Below are 24,725 nucleotides of genomic sequence, written 5' to 3' on the forward strand. Positions count from 1 at the left end.
TTCGACTGCCCCAGCTCCCTTACCCCGATCCCTCCGCAGCGCCATGTGGGTCTCGTCTCGCTTTGCGCTGCTCCTGCTGCTCATCGGGGTCCTGCGCCATGGCGGAGCCTCAGGTGAGGGCGGTGTGAGCCGGAGCGGGGGGGACCCGTGGGGCTGTGGCCGCCATTAAGCTGCCGCAGGAGCCCGGCTCGTACCGGGAGCTGCGGGGCTGTACCCGGGGTCATGTCCAGCGGCAGGGGTTTGCTGCGGCTGCAGGGCCTTTTGGGGTGTCCCCGGTGCTGGCGGTTCTCCGGAGGGCGACCTGCTGCTATCTGGAGGGATGAGCAGGAGTGCGGAGCAAAGCTGCCTGCGGCGCTGTGGAAGCGATTCGTGATTATCTTAATCTTTCATGAGGACAAGGAGAACCACCCTTTTTTCCCTTTTTCCCCCGTTCCCTCCCTATCCACTTTTTTTTTTTTTTTTTTTTTAACACCTTAATTGCTATGAATGCCATAATTTTAACTGTTTCATGGATAATTCGGAATCGTTTTAGCCGCCGGGGTGCGGTACAGCTGGTGCGGCTGGTGTAGGGCTGTATTCCCCGAACAGAAACAAGGAGGCATTCGCTTCCTATGAACATGAGTTTACATGACAAAGGGAACATGGTTAAAAGGAGGGTTGGTTTTGTTTGCTTGGTTTTTAACCCCCGACCATGTACAGGTGTGCATGGGTTGTCACCACCCTAATGGATGGTGAGTTGAAAACCACTGTCGCTATAAAACTAAGGAGCAAAACCAAGAATTTGCAGCTTGATTCCTAAACTTACTTTTTGTCTGTATTGATGCAATCTGACTTTATTTGGCATGGGCTTTTTTTGTAATTTCCCTGTGTTCTTGCATGTGACTAAAATAGGAGTCCAGAGCTAAGTGTGCTATAATAAGTACGGTTTGGGAAGATTTACAGTCACTTTTTTTTTTTTTTCTCGTTAAATTCTTATCTGTTCAAATAAAGGAAAAAATAAACAGTTTCCTCTCAGAGATAATTCAGAGATAAGCAATCAGTCCTTTGTATCAGGGCTGATGTAAGCCTCCTCCTCTTAGTTTTGCTTTATTTTTATACTTGCTTCTAACCATAGAATGGTTTTGGACCTTAAAGCTCATCTCATTTCAACCCCCCCTGCCATGGGCAGGGACACCTTCCACTAGCCCAGGTTGCTCAATGCTCCACCCAACCTGGCCTTGAATGAACGAAGCTTAATTGTCCCAAAGGAGACTCTTGGGATACTTTGCAGGGCTGTAGGACAGCATTTGGAACCAGTCCCAGGTGTGGAAGGCTTCTCTCTGCCCAAGTCTCATGTCCAAGATCCTAATAGACATTCAAGTATTCCCTGTTTCTTGCAGGATCTAAAAGCTTTGGCTGGGCACCTGATGGTCACAAGCAGGTGTGGGAATGAAAGCTCAGGGTTCTTAGACCTTAATGTCCTAAAATAACTTAAAGGATGCTAAGAAGCAGTTTGTCTCCTGGACTTCATGAAAATGAGGTCACGTGTTGAGTAATTTTTTTACAATATGTAAAAAGGCAAAGCAACTATGAGACTAAGCAAACTGCTCTGCCTTGAAGGAACCTGTTGCTGTTTTTCCTTGCATGATTGAGGGTGGAGGGGGAAAGTATTTCCCTTGTGAAAAGCTAATAAGCTATGTAATTTGTGTACCAGAATCTAGCTGATCATTAGGGCCTTTAAACAAGGCCACTTGCTTAATGGTTCACTGCTTTGAAATTGTCTTGTGGTTATTCAGTTGTGGACACTCACTGTGCAGGGATGGGCTGTGCTAACTCCTAATCCTTGAAGATCCTGCCTAATTTTAAAAGTGCTGATTAGTAAAATCTTTGCATGATGGCCTGTGTTACCTCTCTGGGCTTCTGATGGACTGAAGCTCCTCAAACTTAGTCTTTGTGCAGAAGTGTTTTATACATTGTGTTTGTTGCCTTGCAGGGAGCTCTGTCTTCCTGAGGAGTTCTGCTGACTTTGTTTGCTACATCCAAACCAGACTGTTTAGTTTTGGAAAAACTAAAGTGAATTTATAGTGTAATCAGGGCCGAGTGGTGCTTTTGTAAAGGAAGCTTATCTGGGTGAACCTTGTTTATGCCATCTGTTTAGTCTATGCAGAGATGATACTTTAGAAAAAATAAGTTCACACAAAACTCTTCCCTCACTTTTCAGGCTGTAAAGACCTCTAGCCTGGTGAACAGAATAGTCCTCTGGGATGGGAATGGTGCAGATGGTGACAAGCCACATTCTGTGGTGTCATCTGCTTTAAGCATCAAGCTGTTCTAAGCATGAGTCTTAGTATACACATACAGTCAAAGTTCAGAAGTGTTCCTGCTTCTTTTGCGAGTTGGGTAGATGCTGTATTTTTGGGGGGTTCAGTAGAAAGACAGACCCTGTAGCCAGACTTTCATTATCTGGGTCTGCATGGTCATACAGGTCTGATAGGATATGGCTCTAGGCTTTATTCTGTTAAGTAACTGTATGCTAATGTTTTTCTTTCTCAAACTGGTTGTCAGTCTGAGGTTGCACCGTCATTAAATGTCTTCATGTGACTCCTTTTTGTTGTACTCCCTGCACTGGAAAGTTCTTCTTAGCTCCTAGAGTTTGCTTACATCAGGTTGTTTTGCATATCCACCGCAAGGTGCTTGGCACCCAGTAGAAATGTGTTTTCTCTGACTGCACCGAACCTCTCTGAGGGAAACATAATGTTTGAGCATGGTTCTGCAGGTGAAGACTGGTCTGTATAGGCAGCAGGATCTATTTTTTTCTTCAGTTGTGTTTCTTTCTGGAAATTGGACTGCTAGGTGTACTCAAGAATCCTGTGTGGTTAACTGCTCTGTGGTGGTGGGGAGTGACACTTCGCTATTGGAGCTGGAAATGTGGTTTGCTCAAAGCATCAGAGCAGCCAAGAGCTTGGCACTGAATCAGCACAATGGAAACAGTTAAAACTGGGTGTAGCCTGTTGGGGAAACTGTGTGTCACAGGGAAGGGATAACAAGTGCAGAGGCTCTGGAATTGTTTGTCTTGTTGTTTAGAGTTAGGAATAAGGACTTTTGATCTCAGAAGAGTTCCAGGAGGTTCTATTTCTTTGCTGTCTTTACTGGTTTTGGTTTTGCCCTTCGTGTGAGAGAAGAGGTAGTGTGAGGTGACAGAGTGGGCTGTTTGCTCTGTTTACCAGTTCTGTGTGCGGACTATCTGTGCTCCAATTCTGGTGCTGTTTATGGAGTAATACATGCTGAGTGCTCCATGTCTGCTCTGCTGCTGCTCGCTTTCAGCAATGCTGACTTCCTTTCAGCATCTGTGCAGTTGATAAGCTCTGTAATAGTTTGGGTTCCTCTCATGTATCTAACCCAAAATTACTCTGATGTGCAGTGACTGTTACAGTCCTTCCTACAGGGCAAGGAAGAGAGCATAGCCTGACACTTTAGAGTGTTTCCAGACCTTCACTGTTGGAAGCAATAAAACAAGTTGGGATGCCTGGATTTTGCTTCTGTCTTTATTGCTGATTTGCTGGACCAACTCTCTCACTTATGAGATGGTGTTAACTGTGCTGCTGGTCCTGCAGACCTGTCTGATGGGCCACCTCTGGGTAGATCAAGCTTGTCCAAAGGAGAAGGTTGCATGCTATGGCCAGTACTATGTGGTCATTGGGGTCTCTGTGTCCACCTTCAAAGGATGTTTGACAAGACTGATCTCTCTGTGCTCTAATACTTGTCTCGTATTAGAACCAGAGAACCGGTGATAGCACTAGGCCTGGTGAATTGTGAGTTGGTTAATTTAATCAATTAGTCTTGCTCACCGCCTTCCCTTTCTGTCTCAGTGCCCCAATAGTGACAAATGACAGAGACTGAGAAGGCTGGAATAGTGCTGTGGTGTGTGGCTGTGGAGAATTTGAGCTTCCAAAAACTTTAGACGGTTCTGTTGCTCTGCAGTGTTTATCCTCTTCTAGGCCTGGCTGGAAGTGTGGTTCAAGGAGCCTGTGAACAGCAAGCTGAGCAAGACTTGGCTGATGGGTGTAGATGTTCTTCACCCTGAGTCTCTGCTCTTGTGCTCAGACTTTGGGATAATGTGTGTCACATGTGCTGTTCTCAGAGCAGTTATGCAAACAGTAAAGCAATATAGAACACCATACCTTAATTCACCACGCTAATTAAACTTGAGAGAATGCCTCTGACATTTAGAATCTCATGATCACAACGAAATAGTGGCTGTGTGTCCTGCTGACGAATCTGTCCTTATTTACGCAGAGACCCCTGGATATGGGTACAGAGTGGAGGTGAGAAACAAGGCGGAGCAATGCAGCTTTTTCCCCTTGATGTAGATCACACAGAGAATGTGTATGATTTCAGCTTTTTTCTTAAAAGAATGTCTAAGTGTGAATGTCTTGTGGTTCAGGAAGCTCTGCTGAAGTTTTTAAAGATGAAAGAAAAATATTTTTCGTGCATTGTAAACATTCACTGTAAATTTCTGAGTGTATAGATGTATAGTCTGTGCCTTCTGAATGCTTTTCTTTAGCATTCATATTACTACTTGCATTTGTGGTACAACTTGAGCTAATGAGGAAAGATCTGAGGATATCTGAATGCTGCTCAAGGGACTCTGAAGAATCAGAAACTGAAGGATACACAATGTTTTTTTCCAGCTTTAATTTTACATTACTGTGTGAAAATTTGGTGTAGAAGCTTCTACCTTGACACAAACTGCAGATGAGGGAGCAGAAAAATGGAGTATCTTTCTTTCCTCGCAAGTGGTTTATGAACCCCCCTATTTTAGCTTTTTTAGCTAAGGTTTTATTGGTGATGCAGTACTGGTATTAATTTAATTTTGGGAGTGAGCTTGTAAGGGTTGAAGTTCCTTTCCTCACTCTGTATGGAGTGGAGGAGGCATAACAGCTCCCCTCTGTTAACATACCAGGAGGCAACGAAACTGGCCAATGATGCCAGTTCTTGGCAGGAGAAAAGTAATAGGAAAGCAGTTAGAGAGTACTGGGTATAGTTTCATGTAAGTAAACTGTCTTGTTGGAGGGGCGGAATGGGAGGACAGTTTACTTACCTTCATGCTTACCTTCCTTGTGAATGGGAGCCCTCCAGTGTCATCAGCAAGTGTCCCTTGGATGGTGCTGGTGGTGACTCTGTTAGGGAACTTGGCAATACCAACCCTTTCCACCAGAGGCAACTTCATTGAGGAAGTGTGTGTATGTGTGTTCAGGCTTGGTAAGTTTTAGGTCTGTTTGGGTACAGAGGCATGCAGAGGAATTCAGGGAAAAGCCTGGAAGGCATTGTGCAGTCTGGCTACAACCACCAACCAAAGAGCATCTTGTGGCTTCTGTGTGGCTGCTTCACTTTCCTCCCTTGCCATCCCCTGTCCCTGCAGCACAGGAAGAAGCCAGGCTTGCTTGCAGGACTTGAATGACAAGCCAAAGCTGATTCTCAAAGATCTTCTGTCCTAGGTCATGTAGTTCTCTTTAAATTAAAATGACAGTGGATCATGGGGTTATGGTAATTGTAAGAAGAAATGGTCTAGGTTGTGTCTAGGAAAAACTAGTCAGATTTTTAGTTCTAGAGATGGGGATACAGTAGTCATAATGATTAAAGACCGTATGGCAGAGAAAAATGTGGAATAACTGAAAGTGAGTAGTTGTATGTATGTAAACTACAGATTTGACTCTGTCTTCTGGAACTTGACTTTAATTCCCATGGTTTGTAGGAATTCACCTGGCAAGTCTGATGGATATTGTGCAAGTTGGCTGGCTGGTACAAATATACCTGCCTGTATTTGCCAAAGATCAGACAGTCCTCAGTATCTTCTCTTACTCACTTTTTGGAGTGTAGCTGGCTGGTTGGCTGAGCTGTATCAAATCCTTATCCTGGCAGGAAGCTCTGTCCCTGTGCTCAGGTGAGTACCAGGTTGCAGGGCAGGTACCCTGTGTCTGTAGGTACAGCTCTGTGTGCAGCAGTCTCTGAAAGCTTGGTACAGCTCATAGGATGAGAGCAGCAAAAAGCAACATCCTGCTCTGCTCCCAGCTGATTAATACTGAGCTACTGGAAACTTCCAGGCTTCCCTGGTAATTGCTTCCCTCTGGACTAAAAAACGCCCTGTATCGTCTTTCTTTTCTTTTTTTTTTTTTTTTTTTTTTTTTTTTTTTTAATGCAGGTCTTCTTGAGCTCTCCTTGGGAAAATTCAGAAATGTGCTACTTAACCAGACCAATCCAGTGGAGGCTGTAATCAGGAACATCGCCAGCAATGTGACTGTGGTTATTTTTCAAGTGCATGCCCATCAGAGTGATGTGGTGATATCCTTTGATAAGGTAAGAGTGTCACTTCTGTTAAGTGCTGCCTGTCTTTCAACAAAGGGCTTGTCTCTGGTACATGTAGGACTGATGGACTGAAGCTGTATGAATAAGGAATGTCTTTTACCTGCTTGGTTTTTAGACAATGTTACTGCAGCTTCAGAAATCCTTTCTTGTACTTATATGTCATAGCTGCTATTTTGAAAGACTGAACGCCAAAGGAATGTCAGAGCTGGCTTGAAAATGTTTCAAGGCTCTTTATTTGGTGGAAGTGGTGCTTTTTGTCATGTGGCTCTACTGACTGTTATCCATCAGCTTGTCACAATAAAACCAGATCTGTGTAAGTGTTTGCCAGATGCTCCATACATGATCACTTTGGGATGTTTAGTTGTGTGCTGTTCCCATGGCTTGGGTTTAACCACTGCAGATAAGACGTATTGTTATCCCAGCTCCTTGTCCTGAATCTAATCCTCCTTTCAAAACACGTGGAGAAATTCCTCCCTGTACTCCAGTGAAAGCTGCTACTTCTAGACAGCAATAAAAACATTCCTGCTGCTGTACCCCGCATCCCAGTAATGATGAGACAAATGAGTCAGTAAAATACTGATTTTTGTTGTTGTGGTGCTGGGAGGGTCTCAGTGGTATTTGAACAGAACATGGACTAAGCTGAAAGAGGTAGATGGAGATCTGACACCTGCAATCCAGTTCCCCTTTCTCCACCAGCATCTTTGAAATCAGAATATACTGAGTGCCAAGAAGTATCCTGGGAAGCTTAGAAGGTGAATGACCTGGAACACAAGTCACCCAGCTCAGCCATCCTTGTACTGGTGAAACAGCCAGGATTGCAGGGCTGAGACATTACTGTTACAACTGTTCAGTCTTTGCTTGCCATTGGTAGAATCCTCTGCTGCCGGTTCAGATCCTCTTTGCATTCATGGGCTTTATCAGGCCAAGGGCAGTGATGCATAAATGCAGCTGTACTGTTTTTAGGGCAGGCCTGCCTCTAGAAATATGAAGTTGAGCCAGATCTTAAAAGTCTGCCAGGTTCAATGTGTTTCCTTGCAGCTTTACCTTGGGTAACTGTGGCTGCCTTGGCCAAAGGCACTTTCCATGAAAGTGGAAAATGTGGCTGCAGGTCAACTGGTTGTTCCAGCTGTGAGATTGTGATACTGTCATTGCTGCTTATCTTTCCTCAAGAGCTCTGGTTATGGAAGGGATGGTGGTGCTCGGGATTGGGTCAGTAGCTGGCCTGGTCCCAGAAACATCTGCCATTGCTAGTGTTAAGGCAGCTGTCGTACAGTCATGTCCATTCTGGTGGAGATAGGAAGGTGCTTCTGTATGCTGGTTGCCAGAACACTTCCTTTCTGCCATCTCACAACATTTTGTCAGGGATATTCCAGTCCTTTTATATTTTTACTAGTCAATCCATTGCCAGATCTACTAGCTAGATTTCGCTACAACTTGCTTGTGATTATCAGCTCTTTAGTAGTCCCACACTTCTCACTTGGGTTTTTGAGCCTCTGAAAATGTGGCTGCAGATCAACTGGTTGTTCCAGCTGTGAGATTGTGATACTGTCATTGGTGCTTATCTTTCCTCAAGAGCTCTGGTTATGGAAGGGATGGTGGTGCTCGGGATTGGGTCAGTAGCTGGCCTGGTCCCAGAAACATCTGCCATTGCTAGTGTTAAGGCAGCTGTCATACAGTCATGTCCATTCTGGTGGAGATAGGAAGGTGCTTCTGTATGCTGGTTGCCAGAACACTTCCTTTCTGCCATCTCACAACATTTTGTCAGGGATATTCCAGTCCTTTTATATTTTTACTAGTCAATCCATTGCCAGATCTACTAGCTAGATTTCGCTACAACTTGCTTGTGATTATCAGCTCTTTAGTAGTCCCACACTTCTCACTTGGGTTTTTGAGCCTGAACCAGGCAGTGTGTGGTGTCAGAGCTCCCTTTTCTCACCAGCTAGGGATGTCATCCAGAGGGACCTTGACAGGCTGAGAGGTGGGCAGACCTCATATAGTTCAGCAAGGCCCTACACTAGAGCTGGACAATTACAAGCACAAATACATTTCGGGCAGAGCCTGATCTGTTGTAACTGATGTGTGTGCTTGGCAGGTTTGTGGCAGGAATAGCCTCCTGTGATATTATCAAAATACAGGAATATTATCAAACTGTGATAGAAATCTTCTCAAGAAGAACTACTTGTTTCTATAATTTGTTTCTGTGCAGACTCCGTTGGTGAACAGCTCAGGAATTGGGGTGGATAAAGGGCTGGTGTCCATCCTTCGGCCTGAGCAGACTGTGTGCACGTGGTACCTGCGCGCCGTGGGTGCTGGCCAGGTGCTCAGCACCGCCATCTCCATTCCCTACATGGAGAAAGGTATGTGCTCAGGGCATGCCAGCTCTGATCAGGCAAGTCATCTGTGGAATGAAGTGTTGACCTTTCAGTCTTACATGGTGGAGATCTGATGGAGATACCAGAAATTCTTTTGAAATGGGCTGAAAATCTTTTTATTGTCATTGCTGAATTGTGAGTTGTGTGTAGGATGGTCTTGCCATGACTTAAGGCTTAGAATAGAAAACTGCTGTGCATGTGATTATGGAATCACAGATCTGTTTTGATTGGAAGGGGACCATAAAGACCATCCTGTTCCACCCCTCTCTGCCATGGGCAGGGACACCTTCCACTACCCCAGGTTGCTCAGCGCCCCATCCAGCCTGGCCTTGGACACTTCCAGGGATGGAGCATCCACAGCTTCTCCAGGGCCTCACCACTCTCACGGGGAAGAATTTCTTCCTCATATTGATGCCTTGAGAGGCTGAACCTGGAACAGAGACTAGACAGAGCTAAAGGAATAAAGTAGATATTTATTGAAAGGCCTTAATGGATATACCTTGGGCCATACAAGAGCCTAGCGAGGGCTACAGCCAGGATGGACCCAAAATGGTCACAAAATGGATGACAGGTCATGAGGTCTCACACTTTTATAAGTTTTAGTCCATTTACATATTGGAGTTAATCATCCAGTTATAGCTTCAGCTTATGAAGTCCCATCCTCCTTGTTGCTCTCTTCAGTTCTCTGTTGTTTATACCTTTTGGGCCTGAAACTTGTAATGGTTGTCCTTGGTCCCAAGCTGGAAAGGGATTGTTTTGTCTACCTGCCCTACTGACACCTAATATGAAGCTTAGAGCTACACACCTAGGCAGCACAGAATCTGAAAAATATGAAAGCTAAAACCCAAGCATCAATATCCAATCTAAATCTACCCTCCTTCAGCTTAAAGCCATTACCCCTTGTCCTGTCATCCCTAGGCCCTTGTAAAAATTCCCTCTCCAGCTTTCTTGTACGCTCCCTTCAGGTATAGGAAGGCTGCTGGAAAGGTTTCCGTAAAGCCTTTTCTAGGCTGAACAGCCCCTACTCTGAACTTTTGCTCAAAGGAGAGGTGCTCCATCCCTCTGCTCATCTTCATGGTCCTCCTTTGGACTAACTCTAGCAGGTCCGTATCCTTCTTGTGTTGGGCTGGGGTCTTGCCAAAGCAGAGTCGAGGGGCAGATCCCCCCTGCCTGGCCCTGCTGCCTACTCCTCTTTGCATGCAGGATGTTGGTGTCTGTCTGGGCTGTGAGCACCCGTTGCTGGGGCATGTCAAGCTTCTGAACAGCCAACACCCCCAAGTGCTTCTCCTCAGGGCTGCCCTCAATCCATTCCCCACCCAGCCTGTGTTTGTGCTTGGGATTGCCCTGAGCCATGTGCAGGACCTGGCAGGAGCTTCCATTCCAACACTTCAGTCACTGGAGTCCCCCATGTGTGGGGACCTGTCACAGGCTGCAGTGATACCCTTTTGCTGCCTGCAGGGCCTGAATCTGATGATTTTCTGTGCTCAGCAAGTGGATTGTGCCTGCAAGTGTGTAACTGCAGTTATGTTTTCTGTGTTCTAGATCCTATTCCTGGGGGCTGCAATCTAGAATTTGACTTGGAAGTGGATCCAAATATTTACCTGGACTACACATTGGTTGATATACACATCAAGTTTGCCCCTGCAAACTTGGGATATACCAGGTGTGTGGAGAACTTCAGTGCATTGAGCAAGACCTTCTGTCCTGTGTTTGGCCAAAAGGCTAAAATAAGACCCTGCTGTAACAGCTGAACCATCCAGCTGCTGGCAGGAATCTTGTTCACTGCAACAAATGTAAATGGGGAAAAGGAGGAGGGGAAGAGGTACTGCATGAGGGAGATAAAGGTTGAGAGTTACATTTGAGGTTTACATCTTTTGGGGGAGGTTAGGCAACTTCAGAAATGTAATCAGTCAGTAAATACTGGATCTTTCCATTCCCTGTAACAGCTTAATTTGTTTGAGAAGCAATTGTATGTTACAGCCAGTTTTATTTCTTTCCTAGTACTAAAGCATGATAATGACGCAGAGTTTTGTTTAACTTGAGACTTCAAGTTAAAAGATGTTATTTCCTGAATGGTGCCTGGTGTCACAAGTGATAGGCAGGGAATGGGGAAGACTTCAGAACTGCATGGAAAGACAAACAGTAATGTTGAGTCTTTTGCTGTTGTGGCTTCCTGGAATTCTTGTTATGGCAATTCATAGGAAGCCTCTGTAAGTGTAAAGGCAGGTACCAGCACAGCCACCACCTGTGCCAGGGTGGTTCTGTGTGATGCTGCTGTGCCCTGTGCTCACAAATACAGTCCAGCTTTGAGTTAGCTGCTGGTGTGGTCCTCTAAAGAGTAGAGGCAAACCCTGTGGACAGGTAACTGCTGAAAACTAATGTTAAGGTCTGGTGCCTTGTGGCTGATGTGTTTTTCATTGCAGAGGAGCAAACCCCCCCTCCTGTGATTCAGGGACTGGTCAGAGCTCCCGGTGGCGGCTGCGCTACGATGTGTACCAATACTTCCTGCCTGAGAATGACCTGTCCGAGCTGGTGCTCATGAGCCACATACGGAAAATGTCTGGGGTGCAGAGTGTCAAAGCCAATGGCATCAAGGTGAGCCCAAAGCACTGGGTGCCGGACATGTGGCAGTGGGGCTCTCTTGTTTTCTCCTCCCCTGTGCTTATCCTCCTGGAGGGGAGATGTGAGCAAGCTCCATGGCCCTGCTGGGGAGTGGAATGGCAGCCTTGCCTGCCTCGGAGGCCAGACCTGGGTCAGTAGGCTGGTAGGGAACCTGAACTGTGCCCTCCTGCAGGCAGGGAGGAGAAAAACAGGAGTGGGTGAATCTTCTCTCCTGTCAGAAAACACAGTAGTGCTGGAGGGAAGGGTTCCATCCTGTGAGCTTTTAACACAGATATTTATTTTTCCAGATGCTTACGCTGACAGCTGATGACAAGACCAATGTCTACTTCTCCTCACTTCCTGGGCAAGGTGTGATCTACAATATCATAGTGTGGGACCCTCTTTGGAACAGTTCTGCTGCATACATACCTGTGCATACATATGCCTGCAGTTTTGTTGACCTGGTGGATAACTGCTCTTCCCTCAGTAAGTTGGGAATTGTATGTCCTTGCCAACTCCTCTCCTCTCCTTGTGCTCCAACATGACGAATGTTCTTTAAGATTCTTTTTCCAATGTGTGCAGGAGATATTTGTTTTACACGGTGTATATTTTGTTACTTTATGGTGAAGTCTGCTTCTTGATTAGGGAGAAAGTCTAGAATTATGAAGTTAGCTTAAGGAGAACCATTAGCAATTAAAGTTGTAACTTAATGGATGTTTAATATGTGGTTTGCAAATGGAACTCTGAACTCTGTAATGCCACCCCAGCTTTGTCCATTTCAACTGGAAACATAATTTCAAATAACTTGTAGGACTACAGATGCTGGATGTGAAGCTGAGCTAATAAAACACAGACTAGATTAGGCTCCAACCAGATTTTTCTAACTGTGCTGGTGCTAACAGGAATCCTTCAGGTATTTTGAAAGGAGACAGTCATCTAAAACAAGAATGAAGATAATGTCAGCAGTAGTGGAGTGACTACCAAGTCATGCTGCTTTGTACAAAGCAGTGTAATGATGGAATTTGTGCAGAAAAAGCAAAGCTGCCACTGCCATTTTGAATGCAGAAGAAACACGAGTAATTGGTAGAATTTGGTTCATAAAGTAATATTTGTTCTCATTATTTTTTCACGTACTGTAACACAAGTGATTGTTGTCAATCTCAGTGTTGTCCTATGACAACGTGAGACAAATTATCTAGGCTAAACTTCTCTAATTCAGAGCACATGGAAAATAGTTTACTTCTGCAAATAGCTTAAATATAGGTAAGAAATAGAAGACAGAGGTGAGCTAAAATGGGATGCTGATGATCATTTTTGTTGCATGGCAAATGTATCAGAGGGAGACAAATGGTGCAGTGTGCAGTGATTAAGCCTGTAGCTGCTGCCTGGGTCACTAATCCCATAGCATTGATTTTTATAGATGACTGGATGTCTCTTTTTTTAAACCTGAGCAGAGACTTTTCTGGCAAATTTATATCTGTATTAGAAAAAAGTTAAATCTACTTACAGAAACATCTCTTGAATAAGCAGGAAGCTCTTGATTTCTTAATTAGTCTGAGACTATTTCAATGTTCTGTTGGAGCTCTTACTAAGCTAACTGTTAGTTCAGGCACTGTAGTTCTGACAGAGTGGCAGCTCTCAAGTTGTCAGTAAAGTTTGTGACAGCAACCTGACCATACCTTAATCTCTTTGTTGGGACTACTAGGTGGAATGCTCTATTAAATCTACCTTTCTTCTTGTAGGTAAACTCTCTACCAAAGTATTTTTCACTGCTTTTGCTGTTCTTGGTCTTTTCACCTGCTTTTTTGGACACAGATTCTGGAAAACAGGTACTGAATATTTCATCTCATAAATCTGGTTGGAACTTCATAAATGTTACTCTGTGTAACTTAGAATGATGGTATTATTACCAAGATTCACTTGATAGTGATGCTGTGCCAGTTAGGTCCACTGCTTTGCTTTTATGAGCTCTGAGCCTTTAAGCTCAGAGCAGGAAGTTTTTGGGATGCAGAGAATAGAAACCTAGAACTAGGGTACATGCTGGGCAATATAGCTATAAATATGTAATTTTGGACTATTTGTAGTGCTTGAGGACACCCCTGTTGAGAACAAAATGTTGTCTGGCTCGCCTCTTGTGAGCTGCTATGTTCCTTCCTTGTAATATGAGGATGTCTGAAGATCCACTGAAGTAGGATTTGTATGAAGCTTGTTAAATACTTTTTCCTTCTTCTCTAGACTTATTCTTCATGGGCTTCATTGTCACAGCATTCGTCTTCTTTGTGTTCATTACCAGGGTAACTGGCCTTAGTTATGATGGTGAGTAGATGTGTCAGGATATCCTGTGCTCTTCCCAAACTCTTATTAGGAACCCTTCAGGTACAACAGTTGTGCTGTTGGCCAGCCACAGGAAGGATAGCAGGGTGCTTGAGCTCTGATTGCCATAATAGCTGAAAATGCAACAGAATAAGTGCTCATTCCAGCATCACAGTGATGCAGAATTAATTTCAGGCTGGATTTAATTTCAGTATCTAACCAAGGAAGGTAAGAGGTGTTTGGAAACTGTGGAAGCTTGCAACATACTTTTTTCCTGCTTTCACAATGCATGGACCTCTGTTTCAGATCAAATGTAGGTTTCATCTGTAAAATGGAAGTAGGTGGTTTGTACCCAGCTTGTCAGACCAGACAAAATTAGTTCTTCCTGTCTGTCCTACCTCATAGAATTCCTTTTTTGATACATGTGCAGTAGCTTGTAGCCACCTGAACTCCCTGGGAACTCAGGGAACTGATGTATACAGTGCCAAGGCCTCCATTCCAGTCCCCTCCCCCCACCCACCCCCGCCTTTCAGCAGTGCATCCCCAGCTGCAGGCTGGCATCTGAGTGAAGTGCATGAAGCACGTTCTGATACTTTTGTTACCTCATGCAAACTCACTGAAAAAAGCCAAACATATGCATGTAAACAAAGCTGCTGAACCTGTTACTGCATGAACTGAAGTTTCCAGAGTGCTGGAATTTTCTTATCTCTCTTTCAGTGCGTCTTATTTTGACAGCAGTTGCTGGAATCATTGGAGGCCTGCTCTTGGTTGTGAGCTGGTGGAGATTTGGCTCTGTCCTGCTCAGCATGTTTGTTATTGGACTTGTGTTGGGATTTCTCTTCTCATCAACACTCTTCTTTACTCCCCTAGGTAAGCACTGTAATCCTCTGCTTGGTGAATGCTGTGTTCCTGCAGTGCTGCAGGCATACTGCAAGGCTCAAGACTGAATGGCACTCTCTGGTTTATCTTATTGGGATGTTTCATGTTCCCTTTCCAGTGCTGGGAGGAATAGAGATGTACCTGAAAGCTTCTTTCAGCTGCACTGTAATTGAAAGTACTTGGGGAAAAGGGAACTGATTGTTTTGCAGAGAACTTGGTGACTCTTCCTACTTAAACTGTGTGCTATGTCTGTAACACCAGCTCTGCTCCAGGCATGTGTTTGTTCTCTTGTTCTCTGTCCAGAACAAATCCCAGTAGAAAATCCACAGTCTAATAGGAAGGCTTCAGGCATAAAGGCCTTAGACAAATTGCTTAAAAGCCAATAAGCCTGCTGAGCTGGAGTCCCTCTGGAGCATCAGAGCATCAGCTATTGTAATTTTCAGTCTCAAAACTTCTCTTTTTGAGGTCCTTTGGTGGGACAGGTTTCCATTCTCCAGTCATCTATATTTGACTTGAGCCATGATTCTGTGGTAATTCATGCAGTCCCTGGTTGCTCTTCATTAAAGTGGAACTGTGACTCAGCTGGAGGTCAGCTAATCCCCTCTGGTGAATCCACAGGCCTTAGAAGGCAGGGGGAGCAAAGAAGCGTTTGAGTGATTTAATTTTCCTAAATCCAAGAAGAATTTGTTGCCTGGTGGTGTGGTGATGGCTACATTTGCACCATACTCTGGAGTCTGATGCAGAGTTTTACTTTGGAAACCCACAGAGGCAACAAAACACCTTCTTATTGGGCAGCAGTACTCTGGTACTTTCAATTCTTACGAGGTGAGGAATGTGTACCTTGTCAAAAATCGTTGTTCCGTGGACAAGATCTGCTGTTCCAGCACAGAGTACAGGACCTGTGCTCAACTAGGACAGTTTTTCTGTTCTTCATTAACTGTTCCAATGCATCTTAAACAGTCAGAATTTTTGCTCAAAAGCTGGGCTTTTCAACAATGTACTCCAGGTATTTCTGAATGTACAGAATTTTGGGGGGGCAAAAGCTGACCCCCCAAACACTTCAAAAAAGGAAATGTTTCCCTCACTGCTGAATGTGGTATCTTGGCAGGAGACTACAGGGTCTTCCATGATGATGTGGTCTTCTGGGTGACCTTTACTTGTGTAGCCTTGATGATTCCAGTGCTTTTTGTTGGCTGCCCAAGAATTGTAAGTAGCTCTGCTGTCACCTCAGAAGGAGGGAGGGAGAAGGGGAGGATCAGACTTCTTAATGTAAAATGTTGTCCCATGGAATAGATACAGAAAACTTAGCACAGCTTTGTGAAGCTCTGCACAGGGCCAGTTGCAGCCAGTTCCTGTTTAACCCCACTTGTGCTAAAGGGTTCAGAAGCATTTTGCACACAGCATCCACTGAAACCAGCATTTAGCTGACTTGTGTTGTCTTATCAACTTAGCTGGATAACAGGTGTGTGCAGCTGATTTATCACAGAAGAGCTGATAAAAGTTACAAAATACTTGTCCAGTCCAGAGAAGCCATGGCTGCCCCATCCCAGGCAGTGTCCAAGGCCAGATTGGACAGGGCTTGGAGCAACCTGAGGCAGTGGAAGGTGCCTTCATGACAGGGGGTTGGAACTGGATAGGCTTTCAGGTCCTTTTCAATCCAGGCCATTCCATGATTCTATGATTGTACTGTCCTAGGGAGGTGGGGAATAAAGAGTGTTCATAAGTCTCCTAAAGCTGTGATTTTTCTCCCTGTCTAGCTGAACATCTTGGCTTCTGGAATAGTGGGCTCTTACACAGTGGTCCTGGCCATTGCTTGTTATGTCTACACAAGCCTTGCTTACATCACCTTGGATCTGCTCAGAAGGGTCCTCAACAATTACTTCAGCAGAGCTTACACCAATGTGCCTTTTCAAAGGAATGGTGAGTCCTCCTGAGACTTTATCCTTCTTTTAAGGAGGAATCACTGCCTCTTTGGTTCTGTTGTAAACAGTAGAGTGAGGGCAGGAAGGGGATGGAAGGAGAACACAGTACAGTGTGAGATTTAACATCCACGTGAGAAATTTTAGTCCTTCAAAAGCAGTTCTGAGTAGACTCAAAGGCAGGAACCTTCCTGCAGGTGTTGTGACAAAGGCCCTTGTGAAAGGTGCTGCTCAGACTTGTGCTGGCAGCTTGCTGAGGAGTGTGCAGAGTGGGCAGTCAAAGGCCTAATACAGTGAAGAGACTCTTCCCAACTGACTGTGTGTCCTGGCCTCCACATGGAGTCACTCTGGGGATGATACTTCATTCCTATCCGTCACAAAACTAGTTCAGTGTTTGTGCTTGGGAAAGCAAGGAATGTTCTACTTTGCTACAGGAATCTGTTTCTGTTTTTCCAGACTTCATCATCCTGTCAGTGTGGGCAATGCTGGGCCTCAGCGGGGTAACTGTGCAGCTCCGCCGGGAGAGGAGTGAGGTGCCCTTCCCACCACATCCCTATCTCACCTGGAAGAGGGAAAGAGAGCGTAGAAGCACCAATGTCTTAGACCCCAGCCATCATATCCCTCCCCTGAGAGAGAGGATCCACAACAAGCTGCTGCATATCAAAGAGTTCTTCCAGAAAGACCAACCAGCTGGGGAGAGAACTCCACTGCTTCTGTAACTTGCCAGATAACTGGTGGGAATGGAGAGGGAGGATCTGGGAATGGTGAGATGATTACCAGCAACCAGCCAGTGGTGCAGGATTTACCACTGCTAATTTGTCCTGCTGAATAAGAGATTGCTGCTTGGCAGAGCAGTTCACTATCCAGCACACTACGTGGTGTTTGTGACTCCTCTGTGGCACACTCTGCCTGCTGCAACCTGCTTGTGTCCAGCTGCAGAATCCTGTACTCGTAGCCAAGGACAGGCATTGATCCTGTGGGGTCAATTTTGCTGTTTGGGTATGTGGAATATCAAACAGGCCTTGGAAAGCAACCTGCTGATTGTTCCTTGCATGTGGAAATGTCTTCTGAGGCAGTGCCCAACTTGCTCTGAAGGGTGGGCAGCCTGTCTAGCTGTGAGGGGAGGGACAGGTACTGGACATACAAGGAGTTCTTCCAGCAGGAACTGAGCATCTCCTTCTAACAGGTACAAAACGTGTGGCTGCAGACACTGGTTTCCAAGAAGCGTTACTAAACCTTGCAAGCCAAACTGAGTGACTTGAATTGAAACTGCACTGAGTTAACTGTAGTACAATGTGCACTGTGGGGCTCGGGAACAGGGACTGATCTGAGACAAGAAGACTTTTTCCTTTGCTTTTGGGTGGTTTTGTAGCAAGTCATCTGGCCTCTGTGCAGAGATGGCTGCTAAGAGAACACAAGAGGTTTGTCTCCTGTTTGCTTTCTGAACAGCCTGTGTCTTCCTTCTGCTCTGGAATAGTATATTTTTTGATGGTGCTGTCATAAAAGAAAAAAGTAAATAAGCTCCTTGTAGCCAATTGCAATTTGTTTCCCCCTGGAGTTGGCTGAAACACTAATTATTTATTTTTAATCATCTTTTAGTTTTGCCTTTAAGGGGTGAAAACAGCATTCAGCTAGCAAGATACTGACCAGGAACCTTGCTGACTGAATGTGTTCCTTACCTATTTGAATTGCATCTGCCCAAAGCAGAATGTAGTATAAAAACAGATGAGGGACCAGTCTGATGTGGTGGCTTTATGCTCTTCCATTTTCAAAAAAGCAGCTAGAGCAATGTGTTTTTGGCTTATCCCAAAGAGACCTGATGGTGTTTTACCTGAGCTTCTCCCTTGTGCCCTGTCCTGGTCTCCAGTGGGGGTCTGTCATGCACTGAAAGATGACTCAAGTCTCATATGCTGTACCTTGACACAGGGTTATGGTGACTCTTCCTCCTTCTCCCTGTGTCAACCTTCAGCGAGTCCACAGTACTGTCTGTGTGAGGTGAGTGGCTGCTCAGGTGCCTGCATGGAGCCTCCATGAGAGAATTCCCCAGGGGCAGAAGCTTAAGCTCTCAGCCACCCCTTTAAATTCTTGGTAGGAAATCTGTACGAAACAGCACTTTCTGAGGAAACTGGCAAAATAACATTTTCTGGGAGTTTTATTAGAAGTTAAAACACCCTGGCATAGACAGGAATGAATGACTTTTAAATGGCTTTTCTTTAAGGAGTGAGAGCTCAAAGGTAGTGTCTGAGGTGACTGAATCCTTCTGATGTTTAGAGACAAATCCCATCCTTGCTTGGAGCTGGACCATCTGCCTCTAGCAACAAAGCAAGGCTGAAATCCTGCGGTTTGGGTCTGATTTCCCTGTGCTGTTGTGTGGCACATGGGGTAAACAACGAGCTCTTCCCTGGGTCTCTGCCTGTCCTCCCTGCACTCATCCTGAGCATGTCTCTGCCGTGTGTCATGGCAGGCAGCAAACCCTTCTGTGGTATAGAAATGCTCTTAAACATGTTTACCTTTATGGGTTTTTATAACTGCTGTGATTAACACTGTGCAAGAAACAAGTTTAATTTTCTATATCTTTTATAATAAAGATGTCTTTTCAAAAAATATTGAAACTAAAGGGCTCTCTTTGAATTCAATGATGCTTTTACAGTTTAGCCTCTGCCTTTGATCTCTTATGGAGAGTTTGCTTTGAAAAATTTCTTTTGGCCAAGGGCTGAGGTGGGAGAGCTTGGCTGGCATTGCAGTGACACCCGGAGGCTGAGAGTGTGGCATGTGCTCTGTGCAGCCACTGAGGAAAGTGCTTGGTCCAGAGAAGCTTTTTGAGAGCTTTGTCAGATGAGGCTCTGGAGAGCAAAGAAATGGTTGTCATCCCCTTCTTGCCTGAAAACTGGACTGCAAGATCACACAGGAATCTTCTAGCAGAAGTGGGCTTTGAACTCTTTTTCTGAGATCCTGACTTGGAGATTGTATTTCCTTTTTTTGGTTCTGCTAAGAGATGGTTCAGGAATTTTCTTCCATAGTCCCTAAGCCACAATGATTAACAGTGGTGATGATCAGAATACATGAACTGATCCACTGCAGTGTTGAAGGGGTATTTTCAAGGTTTTTTTTTTTTGTGTTCCCCTTGAAATCCAGGATCTGTTTAAGGTCCCACCCAGCACAAACCATTCTATGATTCTGTGATTCCCTCCTGTCCTTGCCTAGAGCTGTCCTTGATCTGGAAAGGCTTCCAAAAAAGAGGAAGCCCCTCCAGAGGAATCAGTAGGCTCCATCTCAAAATGTGCATTTTTCACTGAGCCTTGGGTTTATCTCTCTGCCTTCCGACCTGTCAGCAGCTGTAGGTCTGCAGTGATCTTGGCAGTGTTTTTTGGGGAGAGCTTTAGTGGAACTTCGCTTCCTGGTTGGTTTATCCAGTGAAGAGTCAGCATAAGAAACACTGAGCCTTTGGGTATGCAAGGTGTATTGTGTTAGGTTATTGTGTCCTTAGTCAGGGGCAGGAATGCATTGATATATTGTAATATCCACATTTATCTGGATTTTGCCAATGTCCATCAGGTTGCCTTCCCCTCCCACATCCTGGATTAGTATGCTCTGGTGTCTGAGTTTTCTCTGGAGACAACAGCTCCCGTAACACTTGTGTGTTCAACAGATGCTTGTTGTTTGTTATATTTATTTAATTGCTCTCAGAGCCTGTCTGCTCCAGCCCCTAGCTCCAGGCAGCCAGCTGACTGCTGCTGAGCATGAAGGGCTTTGTGCTTCCTTGCATGCTGGGAGAAGTCAACTTCAAACCACACCAATAAACAAGCTCATTTTGGGGGCGAGAGGGAGTGGCAGGAGAAGAGGGTTGTGTAAAACTTCTCTGCCTGCTTCAGAATCTATACAAGGCTGCCTCATCAGAAAAAGCATCAGTTCCAACTTTTCCATCTTATCTGGTGTAACAACAGATTATCTAATATGCTCAAAATAAGCTGGATTCATTTCTTTTCTTTTATCCTGAATGCTGAGGGTGAGGGGGAAAGCCATATGCAGGAAGCAAAGAAGCACAGGTAGAGAATTGTAGGAGGCAGCTGCTCTTTGCTTTGCCAGGAATGTAATGAGTTGCAGATGATGACTCATTTAAAAATGTGTTTGCGGAGTTCCTGAATGTAGTATTGGAAAAGGGAAGGTGCTGATCACCCTGCATCCACTGGTGTGCTGTGTTCAGCTTCCAAGAACTGACTTCTCAAAACCAGCTCTGCTGCTGCTCAGTGCTGGAAGAGCCAGCCTCAGGTGTATGGATTGGGGGATTTCTGGTGCTGAGCATACTGCAGAGAAGTCATTGTCTGCCATTCTTCAAAAACGTGCCCCCTAATGACAGAGTGGCAAAACTAGCCTTTGTCCCCCAAAAAAGGAAAGAAGCCCAGAAGTTTCTCTCAACGATTAGGTGAAAAGCCACCTCATAGGACCTCAGGGACTTCACCAAACACTAGAGAACATCTAATTGGATAGAAGCCAAAAAGTCCCACCTGACCCATCAGGCAGAAAAAGAAGAGAACAAAAGAGCAAAAGGCTTTTGTGAGGTGTTTTTACCAAGAGCAGACCTCTGCACCTGGCTCGAGTTTTTCTGTTTGTTATTTTGCCTTTTATTAAACCTTTTTTGTTTCTAACACTGCACCAGAAGTCATCCTGCTTATTTTATGCCCCCAAAGTAATAGCTGACCTATCCTTGAGTGTATTATATTTCTTTTGAAGGCTTATGAGACCTGGCCCAAGAAAAAGAAACATAATACTTCACCTTGGGAAATGGAAAGAGATTGCAGCTGGAGTTGGTGGGTTTCCCCTGTGCCTGTTCTCTGGCTGGTGCCTGAGAAGTGCTGCCAGCACATGCTTCTTCCAAGACTGCAGTGACAAAGTGTTTCTGTTCTTGCTGGTTAAGGCAGTTGTCAGGTGAGTGTTTTCTGAATGTAGGAAATAAGGATATTCTCTGATGCATGTGCCACACTGGCTCCTAATGTCTGGAGACAGGAAGGTAGTGCAGGCAGCAGGAACTGAGTCCCTCCTCCCCTACAGTTCCTGTTTAGGCCCACTTATGCTAAATGGTCCATAAGCAAAGGAATGACTTGATGTAGTTTTGCATACAGCATCTACTATAACCTCCATTGAGTTGACTTGTGCTGTCTTATCAGCTTGGCTGGATAACAGATGTGTGCAGCCAATTTGTCACAGAAGAACTGATAAAAATTACAAAATACTTGTCCAGAAAAGTTGTGCCTGCCCCATCCCAGGCAGTGTTCAAGGCCAGACTGGACAGGGCTTGGAGCAACCTGAGATAGTGGAAGGTGCCTCTGACAGGAGGTAGCACAGGGGAGGAGCGTTAAGGTCTCACCTTCCCTCTACCCTCATACTGTGAGCAGCACCACAGTGCTCTCTGGGCCAAAGAGATGGCCAATCGTGCCCTAGGCACTCAGATTCCAGGCTCTCAAAAAAAAACCAAGTTCAACCTTTACATTCCAACAGAAGACTTGGAAATTTCTCTTTTAACCAGAAAAAGTGCTTAAGGAAACTCCCTAAGCCAATGGGCCTTTACACAGGAATCCCAGTACATGCAATTCTGCATGAAAACAGTGCCATTAGTTCTGTATTTTAACAATCTTCTAATCCCATGTGCTTGTTAAAAAGTCAGTGCTGTTCAAAGCTTTTAGTTATACAAACCAGCCAAATTTAGTTTGTCTGCCCTCAGCTGAACAGCTGCCACATAGAACAGTTTTGGTTACTTTCTTATCTTGTGCTGCCAACAAGGCTCATCTCAGAGCCAGTACTTTGCTTTAGTCATGGAGACATCCATGTTTTCAGTCAACTTTATTGATAAAATAAGTTTACTGTACAGTACACAATTCTAGCCATAAATCCTTTTCAAGCCATTGCATTACAAAAATAACAGGTATGCAATGAAAAATAGTCATTCCACACACTGTGAAGGCTCTTAAAATCCTAAAGTGATCAGGGTAGGGAAATGAAAGGGGAGACATATCAAATGTGAAGACTAGGAGTAGATAAATTAAGTCACTTTTTTTTTTTAATTTACAAAAATAAACACTAATCAAGCATTATTTTGTAATAGAGCAACCTCAAAGTACTGCCACAGACCAACCACCCTCTTCTGTATTCGGGAGCCAAACCAGAAGTCAGCCATGAAGCTGAATTCAGTATTAAATTGATAGAAATGCCTCCTGAAACCAGTGCGTGGCTGAAAAGATGCTTCTAGAAACAAGAACTTCAACAACTGAACCCAAAATTCCTTGTAAGTTTGCAACAACAGAACACTTCAGTGAAAAAAAGATGTTGCTTCTGGTAAGTCAGTAGCTTGCAAACCATGGCAGAAATGCAAAACCTAGATTAGAGAAGCACCAGCGAAGCTTTACAGATAATATAAAAGCAGACAAGAATATTTTGTGCTTGAGCTAACATGCTCCCCAAGAATTTCCCCATGGCCGTTTCACAAGTCTGGAAACGGCCATAACTTTTTTCCATGCATGTGGATGTCCTCAGTGTGTTGCTAAGCCTAGCAAGGAGCCAAGGTGCTCTGCAGAGAAGCAGGAGCTTCTCCATTTCTAAAGCAGGCTGTAAGAATGTAGAGACCAGATTTACCTGTCCCACCAGCACGCGTATTAGTTCACTGAAAACCAGCATTTATTGCCTGCTAATACTCCTGTCTCACTTATTTCCTCTGAAAAGCACCATGGGAAGGAGCAGCAACAGAGGGAAGAGAAAAGAGGGTACTGAGCTGCTCCTAAGTCAATTCAGTGCTACTGAAAGCTCCCCCTTAGGCCTGTGGAACATTGAACTTGAGCTCAGGGAAGCTGTGCTGGGGCACAGGAAGCTCTATTGAAGCTGGCACGCCTGGAAGTATTGGATGCTTAGTTCCTTCTGTGTTGCTGTGACTGGAAATCAAATCCCTTCCTACTGCCACTGCTTTTGCGCTTTCCAGTTGCTGTTCCTCGCTCAGGAAGTTTGGGCAGGCAACTGGAGAAGAAAGACATGGGACTCGTGTGGCTTCTTACTGACAGAGAACTGGGCTGGACTTCCCCTCTTAAAGGTAAAAGCTGAGGCAGAATTGTATTGATAACTATGTTCCTTAGAACAACAAAGGCAGGAACAGCTCTTTCCATGTTCTCACAATACAATTCAGTGCACGTATTTGTAAGAATCTTGTTTCATTTAAAAACTCCAAACTATTGATTGACAGCATTCCTTACGTTTAAAAACTGGCCTTGTATTTTAAAGAGATACCCCAAGGCTAAATGACAGAAATCTTTAAATTTTAGATTGCCTGTGTGCCCCTCCCATCAAAGAGGTTTGTTGCAAAATGAGAAGTTTATTAAAACCAAAACAAAAGGAAAAAATGCTATGTGGATTATGCACAGAACATATAAATTACTACTTTCTAAGGCAGACATCAGACTTGAAATCTCACCTTTATTATCTAACAGTTGCACTGAACTTTGTATAATTTATATAAATTATATATAATTTATATAAATTTACGTAAATTACTTGAAATCTCACCTTTTATCTGTAAAACAAGTTCATATAAAAAGAATTTGCAATTCATCAAGTGCATGAATCCATTTCCTACTGAGGTTAGCTCTATGGCAATCAATCTGTCGCTGAGGGTATTGCAGAACACCAGCTGAATTTATGTTACACAGTATAAAAGCCACTGAGCTGGAGTTGCATGTATTCTCTTGCTGGTGCCCTATTCAGTAACTAGTGCTTGACCAGTGCCCCCTGATGCTCCATTGGTTTAAGTGTGCAACTTGAAGCTTACTGATTCCCAGAGTCCTTAGCTTTTCCTCAGGCTCAGATCACTGCTTGTCACTAATCCTGACAGGGATGTGCTCTCTGATGCATCGTCTTTCTTGAGGTTCAGAAATGATTCTCTAGTGATTTGAAGAATTTCTCTCAAGCCTTTGTTTTCTTGCTAAAATCAGAGAGTGAAAAATACATTAATAGGACTCCAGAAAGAAATCAGGTAACTCTTAAAGCCTCCCCTCTACTCCAAACTAATGCATAAGGAGTAAAACACTGACTTGAAATCAGTGCTGTGTCATCTTCTCCAAGGGAGCACATGAGGTTTCTGACCTTCCTGCTCTCTTGGATGGGCTTTAAGTACCCCCTCCTTGAGATTAAGCTGTAGGGGTCTTCCCCTGCTCCAGCAGGCAAGGGTAACACAACAGCAGGGAGCGACTGGGACAGTAACTCCATAAAACACCTGGGAGGATCTTTACTCCCCTTAATATCTGTGCCTGTGCAGCTT

General features: G+C 44.6%; 2 protein-coding genes across 6 annotated transcripts in view; one reads left to right on the top strand and one right to left on the bottom strand.

The window, feature by feature from the left end:
- On the top strand, positions 1-22,662 carry TM7SF3 (transmembrane 7 superfamily member 3). 4 transcript variants are annotated; one of them, XR_005952106.1, is made up of 15 exons: positions 1-113; positions 6,182-6,336; positions 8,552-8,702; positions 10,260-10,380; positions 11,141-11,312; positions 11,627-11,804; positions 13,061-13,147; positions 13,554-13,634; positions 14,349-14,501; positions 15,619-15,716; positions 16,268-16,430; positions 16,886-17,615; positions 18,356-18,424; positions 21,161-21,355; positions 22,530-22,662. XR_005952106.1 is itself a non-coding variant. In XM_041397095.1 (12 exons), the coding sequence occupies exons 1-12, from the start codon at positions 44-46 to the stop codon at positions 17,146-17,148; spliced, it is 1,692 nt and encodes a 563-aa protein (XP_041253029.1). In that variant the 5' UTR covers positions 1-43; the 3' UTR covers positions 17,149-19,025. The 4 variants fall into 4 exon arrangements, 1 of the variants encoding a protein (XP_041253029.1); XR_005952105.1 differs by having other exon boundaries at positions 16,886-18,424; XR_005952107.1 differs by lacking the exon at positions 18,356-18,424.
- The window catches only part of FGFR1OP2 (FGFR1 oncogene partner 2), a 10,964-nt gene continuing 8,491 nt past the window's right edge, over positions 22,253-24,725 (bottom strand). For both annotated transcript variants that reach the window (XM_041397098.1, XM_041397097.1), the window contains exon 6: positions 22,253-24,389. In XM_041397098.1, coding sequence (XP_041253032.1) covers positions 24,252-24,389 — 138 coding nt within the window. In that variant the 3' untranslated portion in view covers positions 22,253-24,251. The remainder of the gene's footprint in view (positions 24,390-24,725) is intronic.

This window comes from Onychostruthus taczanowskii, unplaced genomic scaffold (genome assembly GCF_017590055.1).
Source record: "Onychostruthus taczanowskii isolate IOZ18803 unplaced genomic scaffold, ASM1759005v1 scaffold136, whole genome shotgun sequence".
Classification (NCBI taxonomy): domain Eukaryota; kingdom Metazoa; phylum Chordata; class Aves; order Passeriformes; family Passeridae; genus Onychostruthus; species Onychostruthus taczanowskii.

Coding starts and splice junctions, on each gene's coding strand:
- TM7SF3 (XM_041397095.1), top strand. CDS start 44: ATGTGGGTCTCGTCTCGCTTTGCGCTGCTCCTGCTGCTCATCGGGGTC. Junction 6,337..8,551: donor TGGTGATATCCTTTGATAAG/GTAAGAGTGTCA, acceptor GTTTCTGTGCAG/ACTCCGTTGGTGAACAGCTC. Junction 14,502..15,618: donor ACTCTTCTTTACTCCCCTAG/GTAAGCACTGTA, acceptor GTATCTTGGCAG/GAGACTACAGGGTCTTCCAT.